The sequence below is a fragment of the Drosophila montana genome, unplaced genomic scaffold (genome assembly GCF_035044405.1).
Source record: "Drosophila montana isolate Dmon_TW-CO22-7 unplaced genomic scaffold, ASM3504440v1 contig_2716_1, whole genome shotgun sequence".
NCBI lineage: Eukaryota > Metazoa > Arthropoda > Insecta > Diptera > Drosophilidae > Drosophila > Drosophila montana.
In genome coordinates, this window is record NW_026997587.1 from 73,379 (window position 1) to 91,167 (window position 17,789).

Genomic DNA, 17,789 nt, shown 5'->3' on the forward strand with positions numbered 1-17,789 from the left:
AACTATTATCCCTCTCGCGCCTGAATATATGCTACACGCGTTTTCCGGAGCCTCCCAAAAGCATGCCGCAGTTCTTGCCACAGTCAGCTTTGTCGAAAGTTGTCTCAAGTTGTCTTCTGCAGAATTCTGAAGCAAAGCTTTCTTTACGCTTTCTGTGGCCACTCGACTCTCCCAATCTCTCTCTCCCTCTCTCTCTCGCGCTTCCTCTAGCTGTTGGCCAAGTTCACAGACAACAGAGGTTCAATGTCTGCTAACTGCGCATGCAGAGCCTCAGTTCAGTTGCTGCACTTGCCGCGTCGAGTTCTGTGTTGCGCACGCAAATATCTAAGGGAAAAGGAAAATTCTTGTCTGTGTGAGAGTCGCTTTTGCTGTGCAAGTTAATAAAAGACTATTAAAGTTGGCCACTTGGAGCTGGAGGTGGCAAACATGGATTATCGTTTACTCGTGGTAAGTACTGCAACAATGTATCAAAAAGTTACCTCAAAGCTAGTTCGTTGCCTAAGTCTTTTGTTTTGCACTTGCGAACAGGCAAAAGAATTTACTGTTAAACTAAATTCTGGAACAGCTTATACATAGACATGCTAATGAATTAAAGTGACGGGCCAATTGGCTCTAGCCACACGCACACCAACACACACGCACACTCGGCGTAAGCCTGGCGTGGAGCAACTTTCCCGTTAGCTAAAACGTATTTAGAACAATTTAATGGCACACACACACACACACAAGCTAGCGACAAATTCTGGCCCCGTTGACCAGCGGTGCTTTGCTTTAAAGTCAGCCTTTAAATATAGTCATTAACTTGTGCAGAAACAGCAGTAAAATCTCGGACAGTTACAGCAGCAGTTGCACTTAGCCAGGTCGAGAGCACTGGGAGCTGCAATTAGGCAAGGGAACCATTCCAAAAGGGCACACACATTTCGAAAAAGCAGAACGAGTTTCACATAACCAGATGGTGACAGTGGCAAAAACAACAACAACAACGACCGCGACGCGTTGCTCATTAGAATAAATAAAAAGCAAAGTATGAGAAAAAAAAAAACAAGAACAACAATCAAAATCAACAACAGCAACAAAAGCCGCGTCTGACCCAATTTTCGGTGTGTCGGAATGCCGAATTGTGGCTGTGAATCATGTCACGAAACGAGATGCAAAGCACTAAAAGCCGAGCACCCGCATCAAATACAAAATTGCTGAGCCATGGACTCTGTGACTCTCCCAGTTGGGAGTCTGAGAAATATGTTCAAATAACTTGGCCCAATTGTTCGAAAATGGTAGGAAAAGTCACTTGACCCGAATAAACCCGCCGCCCCCCGAAGCTGTGAACTCTGTGAACACTTTGAGACATTCTGAAAACTTTTGATTTCATTCAAACAAAAAGAAGAAGAAAAAACGCTGACAGAATTTCAGGGAAAGTTTTTTTCCTGCTCAAGTACCTAACAAATGAGATTAAGATGCAAAAGTAAGTCGGCTTGGTCAGTGCCATTCTTTGTTGTTGTTGTTGTTGTTGTTGTTTGGGTTTGTTTATTTTGATGCTGGCGAACAACTTTCGCGCTTTCGCCAACTGAGAGCGCGTCATTGTGCCCGCATCGGAGCATGGCCAATGCCAGACTCAAAGCCGACAAAGCTCTCCATTCAGTTGGCAATTAATTTGAAATTGCTATTTCTTAAAACTAGTTTTTAATTGTCCTTTTGTTTTTAGAAAATACTCAGCTTTTTGCTGCTCGCCCAGCTGTCGACGGGCCAGCTGCCGCAGTCGCAGTCGCAGTCGCCGTCGCAGGCGTCGCAAACAGACTACGGCGAGGAGCCGCCGGAGGGCTACTATGCGTTCGTGGAGTCACCAAATGCGGTGCCGCCGCGCGTCCGTCCACCGCCGTACACGTTCATCAATGCGGACTGCCGGGATGTTGCCACGGGCAAGAAGTCGGCGGTGTCTGTGCACAATATTTGCGGCGATTTGAATAAGGGCCAAATACCTAGAAATCCGCTCGGCCAGAATGTCCTGGGCGAGCCGTATCCCTTGTAAGTGCAAAGTCCAAGATTAGCTCCAGGTCAATTGCTCAAATGTTTCTTGCTCGCAGCGAACTGATACGCAATCAGACCTTGAAGTTTCTGTCGAAGACGCTGCCCGTGCTGAAGGCGGACGACACGCTGCCCAAGGTAACGCAAATCATACGCGACGAGCCGGTCGATCAACTGGACAACAACAATATCGATCGGCATTATGCGGCACGCGTCACCCGGAGTCTGCCGGATGGCGTTGCGTCCAACGAGTATAGCTACTTTGATCCCGCCCTGGACGAGGAGCAGCAGCAGCAGCAGCGACGCGCCGTCGAGGAGCGCAAGCCACGCAAATTCTGCGATGGCGGTGGCGTGTAAGTCCTCACCGGAATTCCAAGTCAAGCTCTTGTGGCTTAACGAGTTTCTGCCTTGATTTCGTTAACACAGATTTTGCACACTCTATCGCGCCATTCAGGGCGACTCGAGTCCCGCTGTGCCCGCTGCTCAGACAGCGGAACGTCGCGAGGAGGTCGGGCCCATACGCTATGAGGGACCGCCGACGCCCTGCCCGGCCAAGGTGGAGTATGCGACGCCTGTGTTCGCGAAGAACTATCAAGGCGCCTGGCGCTATGTGGTGCAGATACCCTACGAGGGTTATTTCACGCAGACCGTGGAGGTGACGCGCTGCATCCAGGCGCGTTGCCATTACCTGGACGGCGGCTGTCTCTCCTCGCCGCGCTGGGTTAGCCTGCTGGTCGCGGAGATTTTCTATCCCAATGCCGAGGACACGGTGCCCAGCAGCAGCACGACCACGCCGGCGCCTTCGGTGCAGGACTTCCAGGCCTATCAACAGTATCTGCAGAAGCGGGCGGGCGTGGCCAACGCCTCCGATGGCAGCACGGCTGCACTGACGGCGGGCGCACCGAATGCGGCACAGGATGCGCACTGCGACGGGCACGACGAGCTGGGCTGCTTCCAGGTGCGACTCTACTACGATTGGTTCTTGATACCCGGCAGCTGCAAGTGCTGGCGTCCCGATTACTTTGCCAAATACGTGCGCCGAAAGTCCGTCGCCGATTTGTAGGCTCCTAGTTAAACGTAACCCTTAGCATATAGAGCGAGGCACGAGCGTGTGTGCGGCATGAAATGCTCATTCTAGCGATCCGAGCACGGGCTGCGCAGAGTTTGCATTTCTTGCAAAACAAAAAGAAAATACATGAATAATATGTGTATACATATATAAATATATTAAAGTAAGCAATTAGCTATCCTTGACTGAATTGAATTTCTACTAATAAATATTTCTGCTATAATTGTACCACTGTGATTTCTGCCTGGGCACAAGAGCTACAGCTTGGCACGCGTTCTGCTATGTTGAAGTGCTGCATGTGTGTGTGTATGTGTGTGTGTGTAAGACCAAAACCTGTCCCGCCAGCCGCTCAACCAGTTGCGCATGCGTGCGCGCTGCGCGACTCTGCAGTCTTCCCAACCAGTCGGTTGGGTTTGGATGTGGATGGTGCCGCAGAAAACCGAGCTGCATTACATAGCCACAAACAACAAAATAGTTGTGCAAGCCAAGGCAGGCAGCAGGCGCCCAAGCAAACGAAGCCTTGACGAACGGCCTCAGAATCTCGCAGCTTGCATTTTGTGTTTCCAGTTTCCAGTTTCCGCAACAAGTGAGTAATTTGGCAGAAATTGTTGAAAATTGTTTGTTTATCAACAAAGCCAACGCGCTCTGATCTTTCACATCTTTGTCTTTGGGCTCATTAGTTGCGAAGTTCGTTGCCTTTCGTTATGCAAATGCTTATTCAAAATTATGCATTGAGCGCAACTGCTAGTGTGGGCGAAATCTTTGATATATATTCAATTTATGCACGACTTTCCATTTGGTTTTGATTTTTGGTTAATTTTTAAGAAGATGCTGTCCAATGGCAGCCAGAGCGGCAGCCTCAGCTCGCTGGACGCGCTGCCCAAACAGTTTGTGCTGTCCATGAAGAAGCTCTTCGACATTCTGGATGATAAGCACAGCGGCTATGTGCGCTATGCGGACATTGAGAAGGGCTGGCAGGACGATGGCTCCAAGGGGCTGCCGCAGGGCGTGCTCGACTCGCTGCGCCGTGTGACGCCGCCCAGCGGCCTGCTATCCTTCGAGCGCTTCTGTGCTGGCCTGAAGCTGTGCTTGTTGCGCAACCAGCAGCAGACACAGGCGCAGATACAAGTCCATGAAAAGCTGATCAAGCCGCCGCGTCCGCCGTCGGCGCCACAGCTGCTGGGCCTGGCCATGGACAGCGGTGCGCCCACGGCCAAGGTACGTCCGCGCTCACAGCTCACGCTAAGCACGCCGCCACCGCTGAGTCCCGAGCGGGAGCATGACGAGGACTATGGTACGCCAGCGCCGCCGCCAAAACCGCCGCGACAGTCGACAACTGGCCCGCCGCTGGCCAAGGCGGACATACGCAACGCGTTGCAGAACTGGCAGCTGAGTCTGATGCACAGCGAGCAAAAGAGCCTGAAGACTGCACGGGAGCAATTCGAGCATCGCGGCTCCGCCGATGGCGGCTCCTCCTCCACATCGGCAACGGATTATGCGCTGGGCAGCCTGACGCTGGCGCTGCCGCCCAAGAAGTCCAATAACAAGCGACGTGAATCGCGCCGGCACACATTGCAGCACGGCATAGACTATAACATGCTGAAGCGACTGAAGCATCTGGAGGAGCAGCGGGAGCTGCTGCTGTTTGGGCTGGATGGCGTGGAGAAGGCGCGAGATTTCTATATGCAGCAGGTGCTCAACGTGCAGGAGCAGATCAAGTATTTTGGACGTCTGGGCACGCGATTCGTAAGTGCCATGCTATCAGCTATAACTACAAAATATATATATAGTAACACTTTATATATATGCAACATTTAACTGCGTTGCAGGAGCAATGGTCTGAGCTGCAGCAGGAGAGACTCAACTATCAGCGTGCTCGCGTCCTGGAAGCCAACCGCAGCTTGGCCCTGTTGACAGACACCTGGGAGCACGGCGGCTATCCACTGCACATTAATCTGGCGCTGCCCCGCAAGTCCCTGCAGCACTTTAACTTTAAGCCGTACGCCGCCAACGATGCCGAGCTGCTGGCCTGCGAGAAGCAGGCGCTCATGTCGGAGCTATATGAGCAGCAGCAGCAGCAGCATACACAGTTCCACAACCTGCGTGCGGCACACACGCGAAATATATCGGACTTTGTGCTGAGCCAGCCTTCGCCTGTGAGCCAATCCTCTGCGGGACTGGGCGATGCGGATGTCGTCTACTAAGCAAAAACAATTTAAAAGACTTTGTAAATATTTGAACATATATTGTAATGCTTAGCAAAGCAGTAGCTGCTACTATTGGGGATTCGGGAAGCGTCTCATGTATTTGTTCAACTGTTTGTAGTTTAGATTATTGCCGGGCTGCACGATGCCCTGGTTGACGGTCTTTTTCGCCTCGAATTTGCGGTCCATGTAGAATTTGTAGCATTTCTGGAACTGGTTGATCTCCTTGTTGCAATACTTCTCCACAAACTCGTTGTCCTTCAGGCAGGCAAAGAGCACACCCATCTCCTGCAGGCATGCCACATCGGAGCCGGAATCGGCCTTGCCACTGACTGTGTTTTTCAGCCGCAGTGGCAATATCTCCTGGAATGGCACCTCCTTTTCGTTTTGTGGCGCTCGACCGCGTGCCGCATATAGAGCCCCTGGTATACGCATCTGTGGGTATTTATTTACTTTATATATTTATTGCAAGTTATTTCGATAATTTACCTTTTTCTTTGCTGCTTGCCTGCTGCTGCAATCAGCTGTGCGCTGTTACGTCAAAGGAGAAGTGTGCGTTTGTCAACACTGTGCGGCAGCAATTTGACGTTGCTCAACACTGTTGGACGTCAACCTCTGATCAACTAAAAATTTACACAAATAAAAAATACATATGGTAGAAATAAATAATACTACAAAACATGGATGCCGTTGATGACAACCACCAGGCGCCGCATCTAGCCGACTTTGCCGGCAACAACGAGGCGGACCGAGAACAGATCGATGCCGCAGCAATAATGAATGATGCAAAACTCGCAACAACTGGTGCTGGTGTGTGGGAACGTCAGCTCTTTCGGTTTCATCCATACCACGGCTCTAACATACGATTAGATGACGATGCGACAGTCGCCTTTCGGCGCACCAGCTTCGCCGATGCACTCACATTCTCCGAGCGACCGTTGGTAAGCACAAATCGCACTCATTCGAAAGAAATCTATATGTATCTATGCGGATGTATGTGTGTGCGGCAGGCGGCACTTGGATGAGCCAAGCATGTTAATTGATTTAGTTTATTTGTTTGTTTTTTTGCAGGCGCCCGGCGAAATCTTTCTAGTGGAGATTGAGAAAATTGAACGCGGCTGGTCGGGCCACATGCGACTGGGCCTTACGGAGCTGACACCGAATGTCATCGGCATGCGCAGCGAGGGATTACCTCATTTTGCACTGCCCGACTTGGCCAATTTGGGCAACAGCTGGATATATCCGATCTCAAAATTCGAGATGAATCAACGTCAGGAGCAAACCGGCGAAAATGTGGAGCTCATTCCAAATGAGCCGCCACATCGTAAGTGCATCTCGGTGTATCCACCAAAATGACTCGGATTGACAACTGCTTCCGTTCCACAGGTAATTTACTGGGCGATGCAACGCATGTACGTACGCCGCGTGGATTACTGCCCAAGCGGCTGTTGCGACCCTCGATGGACAATGGCAACTCCGATATACTGCTCACCGACAGAGGCTCACGCATTGGCATTATGTATGTGCCCACGGAGAATGACGCATCCCAGGGCGAATTGCACTTCATTATCAATGGCGTGGACAGAGGACCAGTCACCAAGGATATACCACTAAATAGGTCACCTTTATATGTTGTTATTGATGTTTATGGCACAACCAAGCAAATACGCATCATACAGTTGGAGGGCAGTAAGTAATCGGATTTCGTTCGTAATTGGTTTCGCCTATTTAAAAAAAAAAAACATCCCTTTTCAGTTCTGTCCTTGCAAAGTGCTTGTCGCAATGTTATACTGGAGCACATCGCAACTGGCGCCATTGCGCGGCTGCCGCTGCCGGAGAGCATCAAGCGTTTCTTGTTGCGCCGAGATTAGGAACTGAGAGACAAGGCACACAGTCACAGACACACTTTATGTAATAGAGTGTTGTTTGTGCATGAGCGTGCGTCGTGATAGCCTGTTTACCCATTTATATATTTTATACGCATCGTAGGCAGCTGAAGTGCCGTTCATTGACTTTTCATTCCTCACAAGCGCCTCTGGCGTACACGTTGCTTGCCCGTCCCTCCCCATCCTCTCAGCCTGCCGTGCTCAATAAAAAGGTGGCTCTCAAGTGGGGGAGACAAACTGTTGCTGTTTCTCCGACGGCTCAACGGTGTTGATGGATATTTCAAACGAATTTGTATTTTTCATTCTGTAGATATAGCTTATAATACTTTGGTTCCGTGATACCAGTTCTTTATATTTATATTTTATATATGTAGAATATTTTTTGAAAGCATCACATGTATTTTACTCAATTCCCCGTCTAATTACGTACATACCAATGAATATGTACAACTCGCTCTGCTTAAACATAAAGAACGAAAGAAACCGAACCCTATTTAAATTCGCAAAAGCCGTATCTCAAAAACCAAGCACCGATCTGCCTTTTATGCCGTTTCGGTCTATCCCAGGGCGACTTCCGTTTCCGTTATGTACCTTTAAGAATATTGTTGCTAAATGTAATGTAAGATATAATTACAATATTGTAGCATGTAAATTCTATGTAATAACACGATATAATATAATAAGGGATAAAAGTGTATGTGCATTGTATGTAATAAAGACATAATATAATAGGACCTAAATTGTATGTGTATTAATATAATAAAGATAAAAGGAAATTATTGAATTTTTTGTAAAACTTAACTTTGTTTACCGCAACACCGAATAAGAGATGGGAAGCTATTTGCACTTTGAGTTTAAGAATTAAATTTGAGTTGATTTCTTCGAATGCCAATCGATAGCCGTGATTCGAACGGGCTTATAAAGTATATCATTGATGATGATTTTACTTCATTTACCTGATATATATTAATGATACTTTGTAAAAACTTAAAATTTTATTTTCCAACTGGCGGGAAATATGAGCCAGGCAACGCCCGCGTAGTGTTTATACATATATATATTGCATAAATGTAACTGCTACTACTTGGAGCGATTCTCGGCCAGTTTGGCCTTGAAGAGCGCCTTCAGCTCCTCAGCACCTTCCACGTTGACGTCCTTGTAATAGGGCAGCTCAGCCAGAGCCTTCAGCCAGGCATGCACCTTGGGAAACTTGAACTCATCAATGGGCGCCACATCATTTCCGGATGTCACGGTGGCCACACAACAAAGGTCAGCAATGGTCACCTCATTGCCGCATAGGTATGTCTGATCCTTGAGGAAGCCCTCCAGTATCTCATAGCACTTCTGCACGTACGCTATCTTGTCGATGGAGCAGTCTGTGGAGCCATTGTAAAGCACAGGCTCATAGAGAAAACGCAAACGGGCAAACAGATGACCCGAATCGAAATGTAGGCGTGCATCCACACTGGCGCGCTGCACCAAATCCTTGGGGTAGAGGGACTCGTGTCCCTTGCCGTATTTCTCAACCAGATAGGAGCATATGGCATGCGAATCTATGATGGTGACATCGCCATCGATCATTGTGGGAATCGTGTGCTGTGGATTCAATTTCAGAAACTCTGGCGTCAGATGTTCACCTTTCAGTAGGTTAATTGGGCTGTGAAAAAAGTTTTTGTTAATTGGCTAAATGCATTGTAAGCGGGCTGAGGAGGAGGAGGGGAAGGGGATCTTGCACCTACCGCAGTTCAAGTTCAAGACCAATCGCCTTGGCTGTGAGCAAGACGGCGCGCGAGGGGGGACTCAGTGTCGCATAGTATACGGCTGGCTTCGTCATGGCTCAAACTAAGTGATAAAAAATAATATTAGATATTTAGTGGAATGTAGAACACATAAGCTCAGGGCATGAGTAATTGTTTACTTCGCTCACGTAGCCAAACACCTCCAGGTAACAGGCCAGCGTTTACCCTGTGCCTCAGGTTTGGCTATGTTTACGATTGTATGCTTGCCTCTATGGCACAATAATAGCTGATAACCCACAGCCGATAAGCCGATATCAAGCACATAACATATGTATGTGTGTGTACAGTGAAAGCTCGCTTAAGCGGACAGCTGCAGTCCCCGTCTGTCTTGTTCGGCGATATGCCAAACAAATAATACAAACATATTTTCATATATTTACATATTCTTATTTATGCCACAGGTAGCAGTCCGCTAGAAGAGCTTTCACTGCATATACCCTGTACAAATCGGACTATCTGCATGTTATCTGCTGACCGGCAAAATGTTGTACACCCAGTTAATATACACAGTAGCTACACATATATATATATATATATATGTATATATAAACACACATATGTACATGTGTATGTTCACATAGACGAAAAAGCGACAGAGCGCAGCACAAACAATATAAATTTAATTAGTAAGGGGCCAGACTTACACACACACACGCACACACATACATATATGCACAAACTAATAGGAAAAAAACGGCCAGATCGTGCCTTTTTATTTTTTTTAAAACCCACACAACAACACTTGCCGTGCCGGCAAATTGTTGTTTTATAGCGTTTATTTGTACGTGTGTGCGCCCGTGTGTGCTTGGCGTGAGAATAACGCCAATATACAAGTCGTATATAATTTAGAGGAGTTCCCTCTATGTTGTATGGGGATTTTGCGCATCCAATCTATATAGACTATATACTTACAAATTGTACACAAATAGCAACAAGTTCGTTTTTTTCTATGACCGCTCGCTTTGAACTCGGAAACGTGACTGAAAACGAATCGCGTAACAAATTTGTGCGAGCAGCGCTCAGTGAATAAAATGAGAGAGTGGGTGTAGAAGAGAGCGCGCGCCAGAGCTTAGAACTCGGATCTCAAATATACACTATGAATGTATGTATGTATGTATGTATTAGTGTGCGAGAGGCGTTTAGTATATTTCTCTTGGTTTATTCATAGAGTTTTGGTGTACATGCGTGTAAACGCGTTATAAGAAGCACGTCAACGAGTATGTCGATTATATATTAACTATTAAATATGATATAATGAATATAATACCAGCATTTTGGGATTTTTGCTTTCGCCTTACGACATTCAATGTATCCGCAACATATACACTATGGAATATACATATATATGTAGATATAATACACAATGACAATTGCCATACAGTGTTCATTATGGAGCACAAAATAAACTATAACAATTGAAAGCAATAATATTTAACGATTTGGAAAGTTGCTTTAAACCGGAGCACAGCTATATCTGGTTATTGCGGACACTCGTGTCGTTATTTAGAGATTGTTCGTATGCAACATCACATTTGTATCTGTTGTTGTTTCAACCAATTTCAACCAATTTCTGTGTTTTTGGATTCGAGAACCAATCAGTTGTCCAGCATGCTGCGCTTTAGCGCCTCCTCCAGATCGGCATCAAAGCTCTCGGGCTTTGAATAGTCCGCCGCAAACTTATCCGCCGGCTTGCCCAGCGCCTCTTTCATCTTCTTGCCGGCGGCGGCGGCGCTGCCATTGTGTTTGCTTTTGTTGGCGTTGCTGTCGTCGAGGGATTTGCCAAAGTCGCTGGAGAAATTGTGTGCATCGAAGGCATCAAATTTAGCAAAATTATTGTCCAGAGTGGTCGAATTGGTGAGCTTATTGGAGCTGAAGCTATCCTCAAAATTGTCATTGAAGGCATCAAACAGTTTGGAGTCCTTTGTTGTCGTCGTTGCGCTGCTGACGGCAGCAAATGCATCAAAAGCGGCCACCTGCGACTTGGTCTTAATTTGTTCGTTATTGGTCTTGGCCTTCAGGGTGTCCAGGTTGTTGTCATTGAAATTATCATCATTAAATGCATTGAAAAAGGAATCATTTAGTTTGTTCACATTTGCATTGCTCTGCGTTGTCCTTCGCGCCGCTGGCGGCTTCTCCAGCGCAAAGTCATCAAAGTCGGCGAATGCATCCAGCGCCTTGGGTTGCGATGCGCTCGAATGATGCGATGGCGCCGGACTGGCATTCAGATTGAATGCATCAAATTGTTGCAACAATTCGCTGCTGAGCGGCGTGGCCGTCTTTGATTTGTTATTGTTATTAACGGGCCTGCATGCGAGTTCATCTGCAAGTGGAAAAGAATTATGAGTATAGTTTTTATAATTTGAAGTAGCATAGAAGTGGCCATCTCCAAGCCCATAAACCCCATCGTTCTTGTTCTTTGTTTAAAGCCATTTCCAACTCACCCTCCGAGCTAAAGTCTTCGGCAAAGTTCTTTTTGCTAGCTCCGCCCGCGGATGTACTCTCATCATCGTCTGCAAAGGGATCTTTGATATTGAATGGATCTTCATAGCGATAGTCCTTGAAGGGATCATCCTTAAAATCTGTTGGCCCTTGTATAACTGCAGGCACTGGCGTCGCTGCCTGCTTGCTGCTGCCGCCGCCAAAGGCATCAAAGAGGCCCGTCAGTGATCCTGCGCCTGTTCCAGTTCCAGTTCCTGTGACCGCTGTTGCCTGTGTCTGCAGCGGTGTATTGGAACGCGACAAATGTTGGTTATTTGTGCTGACCTGTGTGGAGGCTGATGCGGGTGCTGATGTCAATGTTGATGTCGATGCCGATGTCGATGCCGATGCCAATGTCGATGTCGATGATGTCGATAGCAGTGTGTGCTGGGAGGCTTGTGGGTGGTGCAGTGGCAGTGGCAGTGGCAGTGTTTGTGTACTAGTACTGGCTCCCTTACTCTGGCTTTGACTCTGCGGATCATCGAACAGCGAGAAGCTATCGAGCAGCGTGGCGCTTAACGCTGGTGTTGGCGTGTTGGTATTCGAGTTACCGATTGGAATGTTTTGTAGCTGTGTCAGTGGGTGAAATGAGCAGAAAAAAAAATCGGCGTGTTTGTGTGTGGAAGGAATAAAAATAAACATAAATCAAATTAATTTAAAAAAAAAAAAAACAAATAATAAAAACAAACTATCAGTGTATATACAAACAACAGTGAGGAGTTCAAACCAAAAACCAGAAAAGATTAAAAAAAAAATTAAACACACTTTAAGCTATGTAGCTGCTGTGGAAGAGAGAGGAGCACACCTGGATAAAACAAAGCTGATATAACCGGATGCGACAAAAATGTTTCTTTATTTTCGTTATGGTTATATTTTTTGGTTTATCATAACTCACTTGTTATAGTATGTATTATAATTGTTATTATTAATGATGTCGAACATAGATATTTATCTTGTTTAATTAATGCAAAAACTTGTTTATGTTACACATTAGTAGGGTACCCATTATATGTATAAGTATGTATGTATTTATTAAACATTAAAATCAATGTACGGGAAGCTTTAGGTTTCGGTATCTGAACAGTTTCGTGGTTGTAGTATATAGTATATCTTTCAAACAAATATCGTCGTAACATACAAAAAAAATAGTTCTGTGTGGGACTCGATTATCATTTATCGTTTACCAATTGCCGTTATTCGATCCAACTCCTACAACTCCCTACGCCTAGTCGATGGCAATGTGTCTTTTGAAGGCATTAACAATTTGATTCAATAACCGGCCGATTCGATAGCTCTAGTTGGAAAGCAATACGAGTACGAGAGTTAAATGTAACTTTCGTTTCTGGGAAATGATGATTCAATAAACAGGGTAAAGCAATCTTGGAAATTACATGCTAATGAAATTCGAGCTATATATTATGTGGATCCATAGGTTGTATATGCGCTTATGTAGATGTCTCGAACAGCAATTATATAATATTTTGTTTTGTATAATTGCTATAAACTTTAGTATCATATGCAGAAACAACAACAATTTGCATTTAAATTCCTTAATTGAGTTACATATCAATCTATCAATCATATTGCGACTAGCATTTCCTTCAAACTAAACTTCCGAAGTATGAATTATTCTTTTTATGATTAATAATAGATATGATTATTTGGTCTTTAAACGAAAAGAAATCTCAATAATGCAATGCACGTAATTATAATAATTATAACATTTGAAAGTGTGACGTTCAATTAATTTAAAACTTTAATCTTTGACTACATTAAACACGACATAACTTTTTCTGGGTTCTTCAAATATCAATTGAGTTATTTTTTGGTTTTTTTCGAATTCGATTTAGTACATTTATCTAATTAGGCATGAAAATTGCGAGTATTCTAACGGCCTGTGTGCAATACGAATACGAATACGCTGCCGAATCGAACTCTGATATATGGATTTTATATGCAATGTTTATATATATATTATATGCAATTAGGTTTTGTACGCTTAAAATTTGTTGCTAGGCTCAACTTTTGACTGAATATGTGTTTTGGTGTGTTTGTGAGTGTTTGTTAGTATTATTATATTAACTTTGTTATATTATTTATATATATATATACATATAATTATATATATATATATACATATATTTATATGCATTTATTGAAATATGATAGTTATTAAGATGTTCACTGAAAATAGAGAATTGCAAGAGATGAAAGCAAATAGTTAGTTTCGTACGGGCAGCAGAGTTAAGGCAATGTGTTTAAGGAACAGATACCTCTTGCATATTAAATACATTATTGCAAAATGATACTCAAAAGGTCTATTAAGAAAATAACATGTGCAAAATAGTGCTTGTTTATTTGTTTGGTGGCATTTAGTCAATCAAAAATTAAAACAACTACAACAATTTGGAGGTGGGTTAGTGATAATAATTAATAACGATAGTAATAATTGAATAATCGCAGATATATATATGTGTATATAATGCCATGTTAATGCAAACGAAAACTTAACAATTGTGAAAACTTTAACTAATTAACAAAATAATTGTTGCTGTGGTGCGGTGTGCATGCATTACCACCGATCCCAATGTACATTAAACTTGCTACCAACCTTATTGTCAAAGTCTTCGAAATCAGCAAATCCTCCGCCGCCGCCAGCGCTAGAGCCGAAGCCGCTTGTTGGCTAAAACGTAGCAAATATTAACAGATATTATTAGTTATTTGATTATGTTAAACTCGTCCATTTACCTGAGATGCGCGTGGTGGAGCTGGTCTGGGTGGCGGCACCTTGGATTTTTTTGGTGGCAATGCTGGACTAGGTGACTCCGGTCTGGGTGGTGGGCCTGAACGTTGCGCATTGGGACTGAGCACCTGTCCCTGACCCGTGGGCGCATGCAGCGCCGCAAATGGATCGCTGCCAAAATCATCCTTGCCGGGCTGTGTATATGCATTCGTTTATATAAAAACTATATTGTTCAAAGCAAATCGTATTAAGTAGCACTCACCTCTGGCGTTATGGCATTGGATTTAGTTGCAGCGAATGCATCAGAACCAAATGGATCGTTGCGTTGCGTTTGCCCAAAACCACTTGTGTTGCTCTGGCCAAACGCATCAAAGCCACTATCAAAGCCGGCGCTCATGTTGAAACTATCATCAAAGCCGCCGGTAATGGTGGGCGTGGGTTTGCTGGCCTGGCCGCTAAAGGGATCGTTGCCAAAGCCATTGGTAGCCTTGTTGGCAGCACCGCTGTTATTCTCCTCGAAGGGATCTTCTTTGGACATGTCGATTTCTTTTTGCAGCGTTTTGCGCGCATCATCAAAGTCCGGCTCGATTTTTAGCTGATATTCCGAGACTAGCTCAGCATTTTGATTCTCCATGGCGGCGCGACAAATGAGCAGCGCATCGGTCATTTGGCGCTGCGTTTCCATCAGCTGGGTGACCATGGAGCGCACCTAAAATAATTGAAATACAAGTAAAGACTCATCTATATTAATATGTATTCATATTTACGGAGCTAATCTGCAGCTGAGTATTCTGCAGATGCTTGGTCAGCTTGGATAGTTCGCGATTGTTGTTATCGTATTCCTTTTGCAGCGCCGACTCCTCATCCTTGAGCTTCTGCAGCTCCGATCGCTTAGCATTCAGTTCACCCTCCTGTTCGTTGATAGTTTCCTCCTGCTTGTGGCACTGATCTCGTATCTTAATGACCTACAAAAGCAGATAAACATCAAATTAATTAAAATCAGATATTGTTTTCATATCTTAGCACAATTAAATAAACAAACATAAACACAAAACATATACAAAAAAAAACATACAAACACATAAAGCACAAACAAAAACGATAATAAATAAACAAACCTGATTGTTGGTGCGGTTAATGTCAAGACTTACATTGGCCAGCACGGCCAAATTTTGGGTCACCTTAACGTAACGTATAGTTAAATAGTTTAAAGTGCATTCACCAATTTAGTATGAATAATTTGGGTAAAATAATTGCGTACCAATTTGTGTTAACAATGGAGGAACATAGTAAAGAAAAGGGAAATGGAAATCATATTCAAATTAAACCCGTTTAAAAGTCAAAGGTAAACTAATACTATTAATAAATAACTGCAGTAAGTAAACCCAAAAATTCAAGCAAATTAATGCAGACTTCATGCAACGATAACTACTTGAGCCTGTAGATCGTCCAGACGTTTCTGTGCCTCGCCGCGCTGATTCTCCAGCTGCTTCAGCGTGGCCGTCAAAGTGTCCAATTCGCTCTGCAAAATAAACGATCTCAGTTATTGTACATTTCTTTATTATAGTAGAAGGATTATGGGCTACCGACCTGCAAGCTGCGCACTTCGCCATTTTTGATGCGCACATCGGCCTCCTTTTGTGCTATTTCCGTTTCCAGGGCACGTCGCTCGCGTGCCAGTTCTTCAATCTCCTTCGATATCATCTCCAGTTCGGGATTCGAGTAGGTTGGCTTCGCCTCCTGCGGCTGCATGTCCACGCCGGAGACTATTGCACGCATCGACGGCGGCACCATATTGGCTGTGAGCACCTGAGGCGGATCCACGCCGCGTTGTTTGCGCTCCACAAGCCACATGGCCAAAGCGAACTGCTCTACGGTCAGCTTGCCCGATTGATTGGTGTCGCAGAGCGCCCTGGTTGAAGGATATAACAGAATGGGTTAGTTTCGCAAATTTAAATTATGTTATATTACATTGCAATCCTTACCAGATATCTGCGAGGCTGCGTTGTGGTATACCCGATTTAATGAATATGTCCTTCACCTCGAGACCGGACACTAGGCCGTCCTTGTCCAAATCCGACTGCCGGAAAATTTCCTCAAATCGAATTAGTTCGTTCGCGCTGACCACCCAATCAGCGTTGGCCGTCACCGATGGTGGTGCTCCAATAGGTATCAGTGGATCAGTTTGTATCAGAGGCTGTGAGCTAACCGCGCCCACCGGTGGAATGCGCGTCATGGGTGGTACAGCGACGGGCAGTGGTGGTATTGCTGCCGGCGGTGCAATATCTTTGGGAAAGTTGGCCACAAACCCAGCATCGCCGAAACCCTCACCGCTCGGCGCTCGCGGCATGGGAGCGCCAACAATAGCAGCTGCCGCTGGCGGCGGTGGCATGGCGGGTTTGGGCGCCTTGCGCAGCTCTGGCGGCAGCACACTGGGCACTGTGCGCTTCTGGAGTGTCTGGTAAACCAGATGCATGGCTACTATAAACTCGTGCTTATCCAGATTGCCATCCTTATCCTGATCAGCTAAATCCCAAATGGTGCCAAGTATGTTCATGGGCAGCTTGGAGTCCATGAGCACGCCCTTCACTTTGTTGCCCGGCAGCATACCGTTCTGCGGATTCAGCGACTCGAACAGTTGCTCGTATTTAAGGCGATCGATAACGCTGATGGTCCAGTCCCCGCTGGAGGCACCGGCGCTCGCAACTGGCACCGTCTGTATGCGGGTGGGTATTGCCTTTGGTATTTCACCCTGGAAAAGCACGTTGACACAGATTAGTTCCTGGCTGTTGTGTAATAACTTTCTGATCACTTACCACTTTCGGCGGATTGACTGTGTCCACGTAGATGTTGTTCATGTTGGCCACCTGGCCGGCTTGCGAGAGTGAGACCAGTTTAAGGGCAACAAAGAAGCCTGGCTTGTCCAGAAAACCCTTGCCATTCGGATCGGACAGATCCCAGATGCGGCTGAGCACCACATCGCTGAGACCGGACTTTTTCAAGAACTTGGCGGCCGTCATGGCTTCGATGGCACCCGTGCCCTTTGGGTCAATCTACAAAAATTTGGCACAAGCGCGAAAAAAATCAATAAGAGGGGTTGCAAATCGCCCGCAACCGAAATTCCAGCGGACGCGTTACCTGTTTATAGTAGGCCTCGTAGACGAGATTGTGCTTGCCGCACACCCTAGCAAAATCCAAATTCATGTTGACTCCGTTCGGTATTAGTCACAAATTGTATGCAGCAAAAGCAACGGCCTCTGCCTCGAGTTGTAAGCGTAAGCGCTGTTATCACTATCACAAAATCGATTTTTTTTTCTCTTATTGGTGTAAGGGTAAGGCGAGGGCGGAACTCGCTCTAATAGTAGCGTGTGTGTGTTGTTGTACGGTGGCCACCCACCTTTATTTCAAAGCGCCGCGAGTTGCACGTACAACTAGAACAGTTAAAGTGTTGCAGTTGAGCACATTACGGCTACAATTTAATTACACACTTGAAATTTAATTTTGCTTTTGCCTTTTTCAGCATCGGCCTCTAACTAGTGTTGAGCAACATCACAATTACGCTCAGCTACTGCTTTGCCAACACTGACG

The 17,789-nt window shown here is 45.5% G+C and overlaps 6 protein-coding genes across 8 annotated transcripts; 3 read left to right on the top strand and 3 right to left on the bottom strand.

Annotated features, from left to right (window-relative positions):
* Positions 1–426: 426 nt before the first annotated feature.
* On the top strand, positions 427–3,281 carry spz6 (Spaetzle domain-containing protein 6). Its single transcript, XM_064684265.1, has 4 exons — positions 427–447; positions 1,703–2,022; positions 2,082–2,375; positions 2,449–3,281. The coding sequence occupies exons 1-4, from the start codon at positions 427–429 to the stop codon at positions 3,083–3,085; spliced, it is 1,272 nt and encodes a 423-aa protein (XP_064540335.1). The 3' UTR covers positions 3,086–3,281.
* Positions 3,282–3,919: 638 nt separating this feature from the next.
* LOC135429777 (suppressor APC domain-containing protein 2) lies at positions 3,920–5,356 on the top strand. Its single transcript, XM_064684243.1, has 2 exons — positions 3,920–4,837; positions 4,921–5,356. Exons 1-2 carry the CDS (start codon positions 3,920–3,922, stop codon positions 5,293–5,295), a joined length of 1,293 nt encoding a protein of 430 aa, XP_064540313.1. The 3' UTR covers positions 5,296–5,356.
* On the bottom strand, positions 5,313–5,920 carry LOC135429775 (uncharacterized). Its single transcript, XM_064684242.1, has 2 exons — positions 5,785–5,920; positions 5,313–5,730 (listed from the first exon to the last, which is right to left on the bottom strand). Exon 2 carries the CDS (start codon positions 5,728–5,730, stop codon positions 5,368–5,370), a length of 363 nt encoding a protein of 120 aa, XP_064540312.1. The 5' UTR covers positions 5,785–5,920; the 3' UTR covers positions 5,313–5,367.
* Positions 5,921–5,975: 55 nt separating this feature from the next.
* Positions 5,976–7,921, top strand: LOC135429773 (neuralized-like protein 2). Its single transcript, XM_064684240.1, has 4 exons — positions 5,976–6,236; positions 6,367–6,619; positions 6,682–6,984; positions 7,051–7,921. Exons 1-4 carry the CDS (start codon positions 5,976–5,978, stop codon positions 7,164–7,166), a joined length of 933 nt encoding a protein of 310 aa, XP_064540310.1. The 3' UTR covers positions 7,167–7,921.
* A 233-nt stretch (positions 7,922–8,154) lies between these two features.
* Positions 8,155–10,011, bottom strand: GstE12 (Glutathione S transferase E12). Its single transcript, XM_064684241.1, has 3 exons — positions 9,893–10,011; positions 8,921–9,023; positions 8,155–8,838 (listed from the first exon to the last, which is right to left on the bottom strand). The coding sequence occupies exons 2-3, from the start codon at positions 9,013–9,015 to the stop codon at positions 8,262–8,264; spliced, it is 672 nt and encodes a 223-aa protein (XP_064540311.1). The 5' UTR covers positions 9,016–9,023; positions 9,893–10,011; the 3' UTR covers positions 8,155–8,261.
* Positions 10,012–10,118: 107 nt separating this feature from the next.
* Positions 10,119–17,754, bottom strand: Eps-15 (Epidermal growth factor receptor pathway substrate clone 15). Of its 3 annotated transcripts, XM_064684236.1 has the most exons (13): positions 17,599–17,743; positions 17,340–17,492; positions 17,018–17,254; positions 16,187–16,953; positions 15,792–16,113; positions 15,634–15,723; positions 15,320–15,382; positions 14,969–15,166; positions 14,464–14,910; positions 14,207–14,395; positions 14,070–14,141; positions 11,422–12,028; positions 10,119–11,300 (listed from the first exon to the last, which is right to left on the bottom strand). In XM_064684236.1, exons 2-13 carry the CDS (start codon positions 17,403–17,405, stop codon positions 10,576–10,578), a joined length of 3,783 nt encoding a protein of 1,260 aa, XP_064540306.1. In that variant the 5' UTR covers positions 17,406–17,492; positions 17,599–17,743; the 3' UTR covers positions 10,119–10,575. The 3 variants fall into 3 exon arrangements, with proteins under 3 accessions (XP_064540306.1, XP_064540307.1, XP_064540308.1); XM_064684237.1 differs by lacking the exon at positions 15,320–15,382 and having other exon boundaries at positions 17,340–17,754; XM_064684238.1 differs by lacking the exons at positions 10,119–11,300; positions 11,422–12,028 and adding an exon at positions 12,293–13,642 and having other exon boundaries at positions 17,340–17,753.
* Positions 17,755–17,789: the final 35 nt, after the last annotated feature.